The 17,415-nt window shown below is 36.2% G+C and overlaps 1 protein-coding gene across 1 annotated transcript in view; it reads left to right on the plus strand.

Moving 5' to 3' along the window:
• Positions 1-13,039, plus strand: part of LOC115210888 (RIB43A-like with coiled-coils protein 2) — a 34,477-nt gene extending 21,438 nt beyond the window's left edge. The window contains exons 4-5 of the mRNA XM_029779659.2: positions 1,186-1,413; positions 12,677-13,039. Coding sequence (XP_029635519.1) covers positions 1,186-1,413; positions 12,677-12,925 — 477 coding nt within the window. The 3' untranslated portion in view covers positions 12,926-13,039. The remainder of the gene's footprint in view (positions 1-1,185; positions 1,414-12,676) is intronic.
• Positions 13,040-17,415: the final 4,376 nt, after the last annotated feature.

Genomic DNA, 17,415 nt, shown 5'->3' on the forward strand with positions numbered 1-17,415 from the left:
GAGATATCTGAATTACAATCTGGCATTTTCACTCTATAAATTGTGTTATCACTGTAAATTTGCTGAGAAATAAAACACCACATACAAACACCATTCACCAAAACATAAAACTGACTAGTAAATAATACACAGCTACACATGAATAAATCATTAACTCTGTTTTGATTGGTCAGTCTTCAGCACTATATCTTCAATCATATAAACCACTTCAAATATAACTTTAGCAAGTTTAAAGTGATTTCTTTTATGCCAGTAGCCAATTACCATTTCTTTGGTGTCCCCCTTCCTTTGATGCCCTAAGCATGTGCTCATTTTGCTTAATGGTTAATCCAGTGCTGTATATATGTATATGTCACAACAAACCATTTAAGCTTTTCCTCCTTAACTTCATTCTTCTTTCTTTTGTCTTTTTATCCACCTCTTTTACCAGAAGATTTTGAAGTTCATGAAATTTATTGAACATTTTACACTTTATTAGATGGGGAAATATTTTTCTCTTTCTACACAAAATACCCTCTGGAGTTTATAGCTTAGCACCATAAAGTAGTAAAATACTTATCCAATATTCATGATGTTGTCTATGTCAGTGAAATGTACCTCTATACTGTACCTATTTCACAAATAGGTGAATTAGGTCAGAGATAGTTTAGTGACCCTGCTAAGAATAAACTGTTTTCCTGGCTGTCATCAATGAGATACAAACTATTGATCCTTTGATTAACAATCTCACATCCAAAGATTCATTCATGCTACATCAGTTTTAACTGAAGATACAGCATTGAATGAAACCTGGCAAGATGAAGAAATATAGATCTAGCTATAAATTTCTAAAATCTTACTTTACTCAATTTATATATTTCAAGAGTTTTGAGCTTCCTTTGATAACCAACTTGACATATTGTGAAGTCAATTAAGCCATAATTCAGTTTTTGTTGGATTGTTGTTTTAAACTGATCATTACAAGCTATATGAGGCCATCTGGTGGCTAGTTTCTCTCTCTCTCTCTCTCTCTCTCTCTCTCTCTCTCTCCCTTCATTCCTTTCTTTCTCCAATACATCACACGAAAAAAATAAAAAGAATTATTGAAAAATTGTTTTCTGAAAGAGAAATATAAAATAAGAAATTGTTATCATTTAAACAATTTTTATTGTTAATTGTATTTATAATTCCCATTTTTTTCCCTAGATGAATGAGAGAAAAGAAAAAGAACGCTTGAAAAAGCAACAAGACGAAGATGATAATGCTACTGAAATAGCTAATTGCATATATGGAGATATTCTCACAGAAAACCCTGTTGTAGCCCAAAGTGGTTTTGGGGTCCATCGTGTAATTCCAGACAGATGGAAAGGCATGAGTCCACAACAACTTGCAGAAATACGAGACACCCAAATACGACAATGTATTGAAAATAAGGTAATGCTTTCTATTTTTTCTTTGTCTTTCTTTTTTTTTTTATTACTCTGTTGCACATATAAACTAGTTTGGAATCTACTGGATAGACAAGTCAAGTTTAATGTTTTTAGGTGACAATCAATCATGTCAAAACAAAAGTAATTCAAAGCAAAAATTCAAGTGTTTTATTTTAGTTATTGTAATAGAATGAGTAGCAGAAGCTTTAACGTTAATCAGCATGCAGCACAGAAAGTTTTTCTCACTTTACCCGAAAGTTGATAGTAATTTTAGTAAGTTTTGATAGTATCTCCTGCTAAGATACCTCTGGTTGAACTTGCAGTCACGGAAATATTTTGAATTCTTCTCATATCATTTTTTTTCTGGATGACAACTAATTAGATGGAAGTATAACTGCATAACACTTAGCATGGCCAATTAGCAGCCATAGTGACTGGGGCATTAGGGTTCAGTTAATAAGAGGTATAATAGTTTTTGCTGTGTTGTTTAGTCTCAAGTCATCCCTGATTGAGCCATAATAACTCCAACATTTTTCCAGTTCAAGATTCACTTTGGTAAAAATAGAAAAAATGGATTATGGTTGGAACATTTTTTTTTTTACTTTATTAATTATACCAGGTAATTAAACAACAATTTATACCCCTCTCTGACTAAACTCCAGTGGTCTTGACACTTGCTATTAGCTGGTCAAGTTAATTGTTGTCCTATTACACTGCCACCTTACTTGCCTGTTATCCAGTTGACCTGCAACTATCTCATTCACATAGTCAGTAGCATAGCTAATAGGGTAGCAAGGGGAGCAATCAACTCCACCACCACAGCACATTTTACAAAATTGAAGCCTTTTCAACAATTTTTTAAAATTCTTTAGTTAACTTCATCAGTAGTTGTAAGTTTCATACATAATGACACTGTTACTGAAACATGAAATTAATAAATATAGAATACAATTATGTATTTCATAGCTAATGAAATATTTCATGTAATATAAGAGAAATGAGTTAAAAATTGTTTGGTATGTGTGACTGTGTTTGCTTCCCTTAACAAAAGAACCTGGCTATACCTCTGCATACAGGAGTGGTGCAAATGAAGAATGGTTAGTAAATGGCTCACAAATTAACAAGGAATTTTGATCTATTGGTGAAGTGGGAAAATCGTTAACATGCCAGGCGAAATGCTTAGTGGCATTTCATTCTTCACTTTGTAAATTCAAATTCTGTTGTGATTGGGTTTGCCTTTCATCCTTTAGGGGTCAATAAAATAAGTACCAGTTGAGCGTTGGGGTTGATGTAATCAACTTACCATTCCCCCTAAATTGTTTGCTTTGTACCAGTATTTGAAGCCAATGTTAAGATAAATTTTTCTTGCACAACAATGAACAAATGTCTTTAAAGAAGTGTCTAATTTAAATTTAACTGCATTTCATCTTACAGTACATACATTTATACTCTCCAACAAAATACATGTTATGTGCTGTCTTTTAACCCTGCAGCTTATCATTGATAGTTTTTTAAACTTATTTTTTAAGCTTCTACTTAGTCTTCAATTAAATTATCATAATTTATCTTTAAGTTTCTTTGAGTTCTTTACATAAGTCTTCACTATTTTCCTTCTGTTCTCCATGAGGCTTCTCTTTGACAAAACTTGAAACCATAGCTCTAGCCTCAAATAAATTAAGGCATTGTGCTTCACATGACCCATTTAAACCTTTATGTTAGGGTGCTTTCTTTCATAGGCATTTTCTATAGAATTTCTCAATGATCCAACAGACTTGATAAAAAGGATCCTTTCTCTATAAATCAGTTATGACAGTGTAACTTCAAGCCCATCACATTTGATTATATTCTACAGTCAGTCTCTCTATGCTGTGGCTTCTAGTTGACGTAATTTCTATGAAAATGTTCAGATCTTGTGTAATATCAAATAAACTCTTGTTCAATTGCCTCAAAGCTTTTTTGCTGTAGAGGAACTATGTGGCTACAGGTAACAAGGATGGCACTGGAAAGAGATAAAAATAGGTATCAGGAAAGACCCTCATGGTATGAGATGAGGACAGATGAACAGGAAGTGGGATGCATAAATGTTGCATGAGTGTATGAGAAATGTTTAGAGATAGGGAATGGGTGAGAGGGTGAATAGAATGAAGAACAAGTGTTGAGGGATAAGTAGGGAAGAGTAGGTGACAACCATAGAAATTGGGTAGAGTTGAGGATTAACTAGTGATGCACATGATTTGGGGGTAGGGAAGTAGGTGAAAGGAGATGACTGACAGTGCAGAAAAAAGGTAGGAGGATGAAGAGCAGCAGAATAGTGATAATAATGATGATTTCAAATTCTGGTGCAGGACCAGCAATTTTTGAGGGGAGGGGGAAGTCGATTACATCGATTGCAGCACTTGACTGGAATTTATTTCATCAACCCTGAAAGGATGAAAGGAATAATAATAATAATAATAATAATAATAAAAATAATAATAATAATAATAAAAGACCTGATGCAGTACCAGCCAGTGGCTCTCATGGCTTCTAAATCTTAACTGATTGGAAGTGTTATCATGTACATTGTTTTGTCTTGGTATAAAAGATGGGCTACAGCAAATATTCTGCTCAATACCACAGATTTGCTTGTCAGTTGTTTGACCTTAAACCAGTTGAGCATGTCCCTTAGTGGCTGACGATATGTGCATCTCTAATCACGAGCAGAAATAGTGGGGGAGCATCATAGCCATGTGTTGAGAGGGATTCTTTGGGGTTTGAATAATTCACCTCTGGAAACACAGGTGTTTCGTTCAACATCCTTAAACAACCCTTATTTAGGGACCTTTTGAGCGGGATGGGTTACTCGACCAGAAGAAAATTCTAACTGGGCCCCACCTGCAAGGTCATGTGCTGTTTATCTTGATATGTGATCACCATGTCACACACATGTGGTTGTGATGCATGTGCCTAGTGTACCCTTGTCATGATGGTTATACTGGGCTTCGTATATTTTACCCCAGTGTCACTTTAATGGCATGCACTGCTCTCTCACTCAATAATAATAATAAACTGAGGAAATAGAAGGGAGACCAACATCAGGAAATGATTCCTGATGCAGAAGAAAGTCAAATATTTTGGGAAGAACTGTGGATCAGGCCAGTGAGACATAAAGAAAGTGCAGAGTAGCTAACACTTGTGGAAAGACAACTTGCAACTGTGACAAAACAAAAGGATGTCAGAATCAATCTATATACAGTGAGACTGAAGTTAAAACAGAAGAGCAAATTGGAAAGAATCTGACCCAGATGGAGTACAAAGCTACTGGCTGAAGAACTTTACACAGTTGCATGAAAGGATCACTGCACAACTGGGTGAATGCCTGCAGCATTGTCACATTCCTACCTGGGTGACGAGTGGATGAACATTATGTCTCAAGGATCCATTGAAAGGGAACTTGGCATCAAATTTTCAACCTATAACCTGTTTACCAATTATGTGGAAGCCTATGACTGGTGTCTTGACAGAAAAGCTATATAATCATCTAGAAAGTAACAATCTACTTCTAGAAGAGCAGAAAAGATGCAGGAAGCGAAGTAGAGCAACAAAAGATCACTTGTTACTCTGTGTGCGTAAGCGAAAGCAGGGTATTGTAATCACTCATCTTTGTCTGTTTGTTTGTATGTTTGCGAAATCACTGGAAAATGGCTGAATGGATTTTCACCAAATTTGGCAGAAATACTCATTGGATGGGTGGCTCGAAATGATGAAAATTTGGTTCAGTTATCTATCTTCAAACATACATAAATACATACATAGATATACGACTCTGCGTGTACATGTGTGTGTGTGTGTACAGTGATAGATTCAAGGGGTTTGTTTGAGTATAAGTACTTATAATGGTGATACTCAAAAAAAAATTTTTTTAAATCAAACTTACAAATTTCCTGATAAGCAAGTGGTCATATTATTTATATCTTACGAACTACAAAGTACATTAGATTCACCTGCCATCATTGAAAGACGTTCAAAATACTTCTCAAATTCCATGCAATGTTTACTATAAGTATTTCATTTTGTTCACTTTCTTTTTCATATGAATATGATCCTTGTCTGTGTGTGCGTAGATCATGGTGTACCTGTGCACGTAGACACATGTGGGTACATACATACATACATAAATACGCACAGATATGCGACTGTATATCTGTGTGTGTGTACTATGATGGATTCAAGGGTTTCATTTATTTATGAGTTGATTTCTTAGTTTCACTGGAGTATAATGGTGACAATTAAAAAAGAAAATCAAACTTACAAATTTCCCGATAATCAAGTTTAGCCAAACACTTACAAAACTTAATTCAGTTCAATTAAAAATCATGGGTAAGCAACACATTATAAGCCACACTATAATTTGTGAAAAAATTCAACTGGCTGCAAGGGTATGCATCACCCCTCTTATGCCTTTCTTTTCATTAATTGATAAAATGATAATTAGAAATTGTAGATGCAGATTGAATATAGCATGATTAGATTACAAAAAAAAGCATATGATGTGGTACTGCACAGTTGAGTAAGTAAAACAATGAGCATGTTTGGAGTGGCAGAAAATATGGAGAAAATAGCTAATGAAAGTATGAAACATTGGAATACTGAATTGATTGGAGGTAAACAAAGACTTGGAAAAGTAACATCAAGGTAACAGCTTATCTCCACTACTATTTTTATTGGCTATAATACCACTCTGTTAGATATTTAAAACCGTTAAAATAGCTTATGATTTGGGAAAGGATATGGTCAGATAAATCATCTCTTTTTTATGGATGATATAAAAATTTATGAGGAAAATGAGAAACTGCTTGAAAGTCTTATACATACTGTTTGCATTTTCTCAAATGATGTAGGTATGGAACTTGGGATGGAAAAGTGCACTATACTGAAAATGAAATGAGGAAGATTTGAAGGAAGCCAGGGAATTGAAATACCAAATGGGCAAACAATTGAAGTGATTGAGGAAGAATGGTGGTATAAATATTTGGGGATACTGGAGGCCGATGAAATAAGACATGAAGAGATAAAACAAATTATCAGTAGAGAGTATACAAGGAGAGTGGGAATACTATCAAAGTTGATTGCAAAAACTGTTATTGAAGCAATAAATGCAAGAGCAGTACCCCTAATTAGATATGGAGCTGGAATTGTAGATGAGACCAAAAATGACATACAGAAACTTGACAGAAAAACTAGAAAGCTATTGACAATGTATGGAGCCTATCATCCGAAAGTTGATATCTACAGGCTGTACCTGAAGAGAGACCAGGATGGAAGAGGCCATAGAAGAGTGTGTACAGATGGAAAGAAAAAAACCTACTAGAATATTTACAGAAAAGCACAGAGAAACTACTAAAGACAGTGAATAAGGTGATTAAGTGTGGAATAGGAGAAAGGGACAAAAATGAAATTCTAAGAGAGCACATTGGGCAGATTGAAGAGAAACCATTGCATGGTCAATTTTAGAGAGCCACTGAAGATGTATGTGGAACATAATCCTGGGTTTGGTTAAAAGAAGAAACAGAGAGCCTAATTATAGTAGCTCAGGATCAAACGATAAAAATAAGCAACTTGAGGCAAAATGTATGTGGGGAGAATGTATCGGAAAAATGTAGAATCTGTAGAACTTAGAACGTGTCCCAAGTTGGTGCAGGAAGAATATAAGGAATGGAGGCATACCAAGTTGTGAAAGTTTTGTACTAGAAGTTTTGCCAGAAACGGGGATTTGAAGCTGGGGGCACATGATATGAATGCCGGGTCAAAAGAGTGCTGGAGTTGGAAAATTGTAAGATTTTGTGGGACTCTCCTATTCAAATGGACAAAAAGCTAGAAAATAATAGATCATCCAGATCAGTAACAGACAAGGAAAAGTGAAGTTGCCTACTAATTGATCCATCATGTCCGTTTGATATCAGGATTGTAAAGAAAGATGAAACAAAAAAAAAAAAATACAATCCCTTAAAATTAGAAATTGCAAGAATTTGGAATATGAAAATTATTAAGGTTGTGCCTATAATAATTGATGCATTGGGAACAGTAAGTAAAGATATAGACAAATGGTTGAAGGAGATTGGAAAAGAATGTTCTGTAGAGCTTCTACAAAAAGTTTGCCTATTAAGGACAAGAAAGACTGTCAGGAGGGTCTTAAGCATTTGAAAGACTATTGAAAAATTGTGGAAACCTAAGCTAACAGGTAGTAACCCACTACCCACATAAATTCTACCAGGTTTAAGAACAAATTTGAGCCAAATCAATAATAATAATGATAATAATAATAATAATAATAATATTTTCTACTATAGGCATAGGGCCTGAAATATGCCGGGAAGGGGTAAGTTGATTACATCAACCCCAGTACTTGACTGGTACTTAATTTATTGGCCCTGAAAGGATGAAAAGCAAAGTTGACCTGGGTGTTGAGAGAGAAATACAGTGAGTGTGCGTGTGTGTGTGCGTGAAAAATAGATATATAGACAGATAGATAGGTAGATAGAGAGATAGCTATATAGGCAGTCAGGTAGGTAGGTAGGAGAGGTAGTGTTGTCACCATAGTAACCGACAAATTTTGATTAAAAATGCGTGAATTTTATGTGCAAGTCTGTCAACACTGCATTACACTTCAAAAAAAAAAAAAGACTGTACATATAAATATATGATATATATGGTTTTTTATTTTGGTTGCTTGTGTGTGTTTGTGTTTGTATCTTTCAACATATAGATAATGAAACAAAAACTTTAAAGAAAAGACTTTTACTTTGAACAATTTATGAAGGTGTAACAAATATTTTTACCGGTAGTGTATTGACAGGCAACGCCCTAGTAATAATAATGATAATAATAATAATAATAATAATAATAATAATAATGATGATGATGATGATGATGATGATGACGACGACGGCGACGACGCAGCAGCAGCAGCAGCAGCAGCAGCAGCAGCAGCAGCAGCAGAGGAAGAAGAAGAAGCAGCAGCAGCAGCAGCAGAAGAAGAAGAAGAAGAAGAAGAAGAAGAAGATCTGAAATAGATGTAACTTGTATATGAAGTCTAAAAACAGAAACCATTCCTATCATAGTAGGTGCATTAGGCATGATAAAAAAACATTCAGACAAATACATAATAAAAACACCAGCAATAACAAGTATATATAACATACAGAAAATAGCATTACTAGGCACCACACACATCCTATGTAAAATAATTTCAATACAGTAAAAATAAGAGCATCACAACTAACCACAGCACATACCCAAGGAACACAGCTGTGCTTGGTAGTGCAGTGAAAGCACATGACAAAAATAAGGCTATTGAATAATAATAATGATTTCTTTATTAACACAAGGATTTACATTAAGAAAAATATTATGGACAGTACAGAACAAAACAAAGAATGTGTGTGAGACTATGTTGTTGTGAAGGTTTTGCATGTAAACAAGACAAACAAAATTTTTAAAAAATCACTGTGTGATCCTCAGTAGGGAGGAAATGTTTAAGGGCTACTCATGAGGAAAACCCCATAAAAAACTATGGGTGCCCTGACTTTTGGGGCAGGTGTCTTTTTTCTTTTCCTTTTCTTTTTTTTTTTCAACTAAAGGCATATGCTCAGAGCAGGCCCATTCATCCAAACAATTGTCACGACTTTCAGCCACCTTTCAGCAAATTGGCTAGAAGACAATGCTTCCCTCTCTATCTTTATTTTCTTTTTCAAGTGAAACTTGAAGAAGTTGATCAGGGATTGACTAAAGAGAAAAGTGTTTGTCTTCAGCCCCTACAATCTTGGCCACCATACAACCTCTTTCGCCATGGCCACCAGGCAGCCTTTCCTTTTTGGTTAAAGGAAGGTGTGTGTGTGTGTGGGGGGGGGTGTCAATCTTCATGATGGATTCATTTGACAGTAGGTGTTTGACATCTGGATGAGTGCATGCAGGACTGTCTTGTTGTCCTGCATGCATCTTGGACATGCTCAGCTGATGACACTTCTGTGCTTGTAAAGTTTATGTTGAACAGGCAAAGCTAGCTCCCCAGTAGCACTGTCAGACCAGAGAATTTTGGAAATTATCCATCAGTCCCGGGCTGAAAATTCTCCGGAAAAGAGCAGCTAGTTGATCTTCGACACCTAATGTCTCGTCAAGAACATCGTCACACTTTTTCTCCACTAATCCTCTATAAAAAGCTAAAGTAGACATTCTACCTATCACAGTGTCCAATTGACTGGGGCCTGTGAGTGCTTGAAGACATTCCACTTTCCAAATGCTTCCCCTCGGTTTCTGTTTTTCTCAGGACTGCAGTTCCATTAAAGAAACCAGCTGCAGAAATATGTCTGGCAAACGGTGATCACATGTGTTCACCATCAAGGAAGCACTGGAGATGTCATAGCCTCAGTGCAAGTCTGCACATCATCAATCACAGTATGGCCTGGCAACCACGTTGACAGCGGATAGACTACCTGACCACTGGGATGTGTCCCACAAGAAGTGGAAGAGTATATGCTCCAGCATAATCAGATGGTGTCCAGGCCAAAGCATGACAGTCAGGTGATAGTAGATGACAGATGTGTTATACATGTTAGCTACCTCTGCCTGACATTTCAGGGATAGCTTTCTCTCAACCCATTTCTGGGTGAGAGTAGTCACTCTGCTCATTATCTCGTCCCGGTTTTTGTCCATCTGGAGGTGTGGCCTGAGCAATTTAACCAGTCCATTTGTCCAGCTACCAATAACTCAGTTGGATGGCATGGACTTGCTTCTCCAGGTGCTGAGCCACAATCCCACTGATTTTTCCTGGTTAATTGTCACTCCTGAAACTGCCTTGTAGTCCCTGAGAGTGGTGCTGATCATTTCTATGTATTTATGATTCGACAACACTATGGTGACGTCATTGGCATATGCTGACATGCATCTCCTACATCCTAGGTCACACATGATGCCTCTCAACACTCCAGTTTGTGAAGTAGAGGCTTGAGAATCAGTACATACAAGATGAAAGGGGGCAACCATGCCAGACTGAGTGCATGATGTTGAATGGTGATCCTGTTGAACATGACAGGCAGTGAAGGACATCCAGGAAGATTCTCCTTATTGCAAGATCTAGATTTTTCCAAACCATCATGGCAACTCCACCTCCCACTCCCAGATGACTTGGAGATGCATACACCTCATAGTCACCAAAAATGGGTTGGAAGTTCCATGAGTTGGAAATTCTGGTTTCACTAATGGCCACCATGCCCTGTTATTGAGCAGGTGACCCCAGGCCACATATATTCATGCTGTCTATTCTGTACCTGACCATGTTGTCAGAAAAAGAAAGAAAAGGAAAACTTACTTGGTTTTGTTTGGAGAGGCAGATTGCTCATCCCTCTTGTTAGCTTGGGGGGTTTCCAACAGTAAATCACCAGGAATTCTCTTAGAGATATTCCCTAGAAAATCTCTGATTTCCTGTGGAAATTGGGTTTTTAAGTGTGTGTATGTGTTTTGTGTTGTTTGAATGATTTGTGTGTGTGCAGGTAGGGAGATTGTGGGTGCGACAAAATCTTTTGGTATAATGTTTGTGTATGTTATTATGTACTTCATTAATTCATTGCTTTCTGTGTTTATTGCCATAATAATAATACAGTATACAAGGAAGGAGAAAGAATAAGAGAGAGAGAGAGAAGGAGTGATGATATGTGATTAGGTAGGTTTTAAGAGTGTGGGACAAGCATAGTTAATGGGGAGAAGGAGAAACATAGTGGTGGAGGTGGTTTATTTTGAGGGTTCAGGAGGCCGATCAATGTAAAATAGGGGTGAAGAAGACAGTTGTAAGAATGAAAGATGTCAACAAAGGAAATGTTTACTGATAATAAGGATAAGTGGTACCAGGGAAAAACTGAAGCATGCAGTTTTGCTCACATTTAATTACAGTAGCAGAATAGTGTAGAGAGATGATGGGTAGTGGGAAGAAATTGAGCGATTGTAGGGAATAATGACCGTACATAAGGAGTTGGTGACAAATGTCTCCTTTTAACACTGCATGGTCGCCCTAACAAAAGAAGCCAAATACATGGTATAAAAAAATAAGTGTCAAAAGGAATGATGAGGACGACAAAACCATTCTACTGTTTGAGAGAGAAGAAGACTTTATTTACAGATGTGTACAATAAGATAAAGTATGGGTGCTAGCAAAGTGAAGTGTCTGTGTGCATGTGACAAGTGTTTGTGTGTGCGACAGAAATACAATACAAGGTGTATGCGGGCAAAACAAATTACAAAGCATAGAATGAGTCTCTCAGGGTATTTTAGACAAGATGGAATTAATTTACCAGTTTGTAATAAGGTACACAATAGTAATAGTTCTGTAACAGGATGTTGGGATCACAAGGCAGAATGCCGGTTGAACACATGTCGTGTAGCATGTCGTAGGGCTTCAATGCTGTGCCAGGTCTCTTGATACAAGAATCTCTCAGGTTGACTGTGCTGTTTATTTCGGTGAATATTCACAACAGCGTGGAGTTTAAACCTGAGTGAGTGCTATGTCCGTATTTGAAGTCGATGGTGGGGATGGCGACAATTGAGACGATGGCGGCAGTGGTGGGGACGTCCTACATTGCTGGTGTATTTTAGCGTCTTCTGATGCTGGAACTGGAATTGGCTGAGTCGCTCTGTGGTCAGAGGTTAGTCCTGAAAAGGACTAGAACCTAAGACTGGTGTTGCTGGAACATGGTTGAGTCGCTCTGTAGTCAGAGGTTAGCCCTGAGAAGGACTGGAACCTAAGACCTGGAATAGTGAATGCTGGCACCTTATAAAGCCTGGGGTAGGCTCAAACAAGGCATAAAAAAAACAGTGTCACGGGACCTTATCCGAAATATGTGATTGGCTGGCATATACACTGGTGCAAAATAAGTCAAAAGACAAACTGTGCCAATGTCAGCCAATCAGAGCAGCGGACACAACAGGGTTAAAATAGCCGAAGATGGTTGTTATCTAACACTAGATCATTTCTAATATATCTCTCAAACATTGAAGATATCAGCTACGCTACAGGTTGGGTTGGGTTGCGATCAGTGGCAGTGATGTATCAGGATCTCAGTTGCACCAAGGTGGGTGGGGCTTTTTGAGGACTGCATATTGCCAATCATCCTGGTCCTCCATCATGTCTTCCGTGAGGTCCTTAGATCAGCCTTCACCTGTTTGTTGTACTTATTTGTAAGAATATTTTTGAATGAAAATAATTTTCAACCCTTATGTTTTCAATATTTTGATTGCAGAAAAAGAGAGACGATGAAGAAAAACTAAACAAAAACTGGGATGAAATTCGAGCAGCACAGGCCAGATCTGGTATACTTGTGGAACGAGAACTGAATCGGAACCAGAAGGATTGTCTTCAACAGCTAGCAGATGAGAACCGAAGACTTGCTCAAGAACAGAAAGCTCAACAAGAGTTTTTAAATAAAGAAGTGTATACTAACCCTCCAACAGCTGCCTACTTTATGCAATTCAATACAACTTCCAGATAAAATGTTAATATATTTATTTTAGATATTTTGGGCACTTTATAAACAATAAAAAAAGTGTTTAGAATTTCTAGGAATGTATCAAATGCATCTGCAAAATAAAGACATGAAAAACAATTGCTATGTATCATGAATAATTTAACCAAGTTTTATATAGTAATATATTAAACAAAAAGGTTTCTTTAGGATATAAACTGAATTTTGAAATGAGTATCTCTCTAATTCTTTCTGCCCCATATACACATGTGCAGTACATTCCAGTACATCAATATCGTCTCCATTGTCAACCCTAGAGTTAGCATCATGATTTTGTATAAAGTTAATGCTTAATCAATTTTGCTTTCTGTTGTCTTATCTTTTATCCTGCTGTTATAAATTGAACTAGTATTCTTTGCTTGTTTTCTTTATTGGTTCATTCTTTTCTTTGTCACATCTCTTGTTTATTTTTGTATGCCTAAACCACCACTAACTCGTATTCTCTAAGTTTACTTATGTGTTGCAGCTATCATTACCATTAGTTTATAATGTTTATGCACAAAATCATTTAATTGCTACAACATAGGACTTTATAGAAAAACGAACTCTGCAAATTCTATCATTGAAGTGATTTAAACAATCAGTTATAATCCAGAAGTTTCATTTGATAAATTACCAGTGACTAACAATGAACTCTTTGATAATAACAATATTAAGAATTCATCAAAGGCCACAGCTTTTAAGAGAACTTTTGCTTAGCCCTTTTGATACCAACCTGTCTGAGTTGTCCTTGGCTCTCTGATACAAATTTCTTGATTTAAAGAGATCTAAATTTCATGTTAATTTCATCAAAATTTCGTGTTAATTTGTGTTCCAGACACTTGCATATTAATGACAGTTATTTTACTATATTCTTTGTTTTTTTCAAAATTAATCAAAACAAAGGCAGTGTACTTCAACAGAAATATGGTAACAAAAGGGATAAATTAGGAATAAAGAATTTTGTTTATTAGGGAAAAAAATGTGGTATCAAATATTTGCCTAGTATTTCTAACAGAAATACTTTGAACATTGTCCTAATATACAAAAAGACAGAGACAGAAAGGATTTGATCATATGCTTTCTTGATCAGGGTTAACTCAGAAGAAAGAAATACCCTCTGAACTGTTGGTATCATTGCTGTGTATACGTGTGACTTAAGATGATGCTAGCACATAAGCAGTGAAATTTTTAAATGATGTGGTGCCTTTTATCAACATTTAGATGTATTCTGAAACGTCAGAGTTATATCTAATGCAGGGACTGTTAAAAATCTAACTAGAAATATATTTTTAGTGAGGCAAAACACAATATCAGTGACTAAAATTATTTGTATTTATCAAGCAAGAATTTACTCAACTCTGGAGATGTTTCAATATTATTCTGATCTCATCAGCAAAGCACAATTTTCACACTGTACTTGTAGAAATAGCCAGAAAGATTCATTAGAAATTATTCAAATCTTGTAAAATAGAAATTCTTAACTATGTAGAATTAAGTGTACTGTCCAACAGAATATTTACTAGAACTTAAAATTCACAGGATGCTGCTGCTGCTTGGTGTGATGGTTTTCTCTAGAAGCATCCTTGTGTAGAGTTTGTTGGTGTGGGTATGTACATGGTTGAGTATCCAAGGTTGTATATTTTTATATCTGCAAAGGGAATGTAATGCAAGTCTTTTTGTGACTATGATAACTTCATAGCCAGAGAAGCTACTATAAAACAAAACTATGTGGTGACCTATTGTAACATGCTCTGTGACACAGGGAGCCTGCAAATTATCAGTTTGTTGTCCATAAATAAGAAAGAAACCCACAATATGAGTTATGGAGTGGTTATTTTTTGTTACATGTCATTGAGAAGTGTATTGCTAGTTATGGCATATAACTAGTCAGAATGCTACTGTTGGTTGTGGAACATATCTGAATGGAAGTAGATGATGCAGATTCTGTTTGGTGGAGAGTCATTCTTAAAAATTCACATAATCCGGGTACTTTTCTCAAATTTTTAGATGCTGCCCTCATGAGTGAAAATTTGTTTTCAAAATGTTGCCAGGTTCATCCTGGGACAAGGGACATGAATGCATACATACACATATACACACAGTTTATGTGCTTCACCCATGGCTTCAACCAACCCATGGGAAATAACTATTCTTTTCCTCAGAAAAATGTAAAATTTTTTACTATACTTCATTCCATTTCTTTTCACCAACACCAAGACACATACATATCTCTAGTATAAAAGAGTCTTTTACCTAAGTGCAGCAGTTAGCATGAAACCAACAATAATACCATTCTGATTACGTACATGCTATAACTAGCAATATACTGCTCAATGAGCATCATCATCATTATCATTTAACTCCCACTCTCCATGCTGGCATAGGTTTGATGGTTTGACTAGAGCTGATGAGCCAGAGAGCTGCGTCAAGTTTCCGTTTGATTTGACATGGTTTCTACAAATGGAAATATATATATATTCTTTTACATGTTTCAAGCCTAAGGCTGAGGCAATGTTGGAGTACCGCCAGTACATATATACATAAGTGAGTTTAGAGGGATATATTAACTGGGTGGATACTGTGGTAGCTCTCAGTTATGCTCCAGGTTAAGGCTAACTGCATCAATTAATCTTTAACATCAATGACTACTAGGACTTATCATTCATGCTGTAAATTCCTCTGACAGACAATTCTGTTTGCTTCACTAGATGGTTGTATTATAATGATAGAGAATATAGAGACTGGTACCTCCTCAAAATTTATTTCATTTTATTTTACAATGCTATACAGCATATTTTTATGGTCACCAAATCCTTCTAAGTCTGGATATGGTAGACAGAAATGGAAAGAAGCCTGTCATTCATATACATATTATACATATGCATATATACACTCCATGACATTCACTTGGAGTGTTGGGGGGAAATATTTCTTGGGTGTTTGATCTATTTACGGGGAGACATGGGGTGACCGGCAAGGTCACTGGATTTAAGTCCTTGTGACTTTTTCCTTTGGGGATACTTAAATGGAAAGGTTTTCTGACGTTGTCCTTGAACTCTTGAGGATTTGAAGGAAAGGATCAGAGAGGAAATTGACACAATTCCACCTGAGATGACAAGGAGAGTCATGTAAAGTGGTTGGCATTTGGAAGGGTATCTAGCTGTAAAAATCATGCCAAAACTGACCTTGCCTTTGCTGGTGCTATGTAAAAAGCACAACCTAGCATGTAAAAAACACAACCTAGCATTAACTCTCCATGTTCCATTCTGTGGTCACAGTCTTCACGTTTTAGCTCCTGCATCTAATGGGGTTTCCATGGATAGAAATTCAATTCTCTATGCAACACCGTACATATTGTGTGTCTTGTTAGTCCACTTTTACAAACTGCTTGATGTGTTGATTTTTGAGGGCTGCAATTAAACATCTGTACTGCTGCCACATTCTCCGCTGATTGGGATGTGTTTGGATGGCCACTTCTTGCATCGTTCACAGAACTTGTAGTCATCAGCTTTGCTTGACAACTTTTTATAATCTCTGGACATAGTGTTGCATGCTTACTTTTCCATGCATGCTACCATCTCTGAAACAAAACAACAGAATTCCACACTTCATAGTATGCTGGAACAGTCAAGCGACTGGTCATCTGGAAAATAAGAAATAAGACAATAAGGAAATAAATCCCCATTAGTGTTGCCTATTTAAAATATATTCTCGTCATGACTTCAGTGATGCTAAACATTCTATAAGTAATTTCTGCTGCCTAGTTACTTTCCACCCAGTCTGTATATAAAATTTTGCTTAGGCACAGTGATATTGATAACCTAGTATAGAACTCAATATAATATAATGATTACTTAATTCTTGTTCCCTTGTCATTTAGTATGCATATATATATATATATATATATATATATATATATATATATGTATGTATGTATATATGTATATTTATAATATGTGTGTGTGTATACATATATATATATATATATGTATGTATATATACAGGGTGGGGTATATAGATCTCTCACATTTTGAATGTATATAAAAAAAGAACACAACTATTTAGGTAAAAACTGATTATATTTCTAAAAATCATGTAAAAAATCAGACAAATGGCAGCCATTGTTGGCAATACATTGATGGAGTCATTCCCAGAAGTTCTCCATGACCTCCCATATCAGCTCAGGTGGAATTGCATTGATTTCCTCTCTGCGAGATGAGACAGCCATAAAAAATGTGAAAATATCTGCTCTCGGTAATTCAGATATGTACTTTTTATAAAGGTACTTTCAACAGTATTTCCTCAGTGCAGATTCCAAGTTAGGTGAACAGAATATAGCTAAGCAACAAAGGTGTACAGATGTCAATTCATCTGTACAGCTTTGTTACTTATATATATATTACAGTCTATCAGTATATTGATTCTGTGAGTAGACAATGTAAATCAGAAGTGCATAATGAAGGAGGGGCTGAAAT

The sequence above is a fragment of the Octopus sinensis genome, linkage group LG4, assembly GCF_006345805.1.
Source record: "Octopus sinensis linkage group LG4, ASM634580v1, whole genome shotgun sequence".
Lineage (NCBI taxonomy): Eukaryota > Metazoa > Mollusca > Cephalopoda > Octopoda > Octopodidae > Octopus > Octopus sinensis.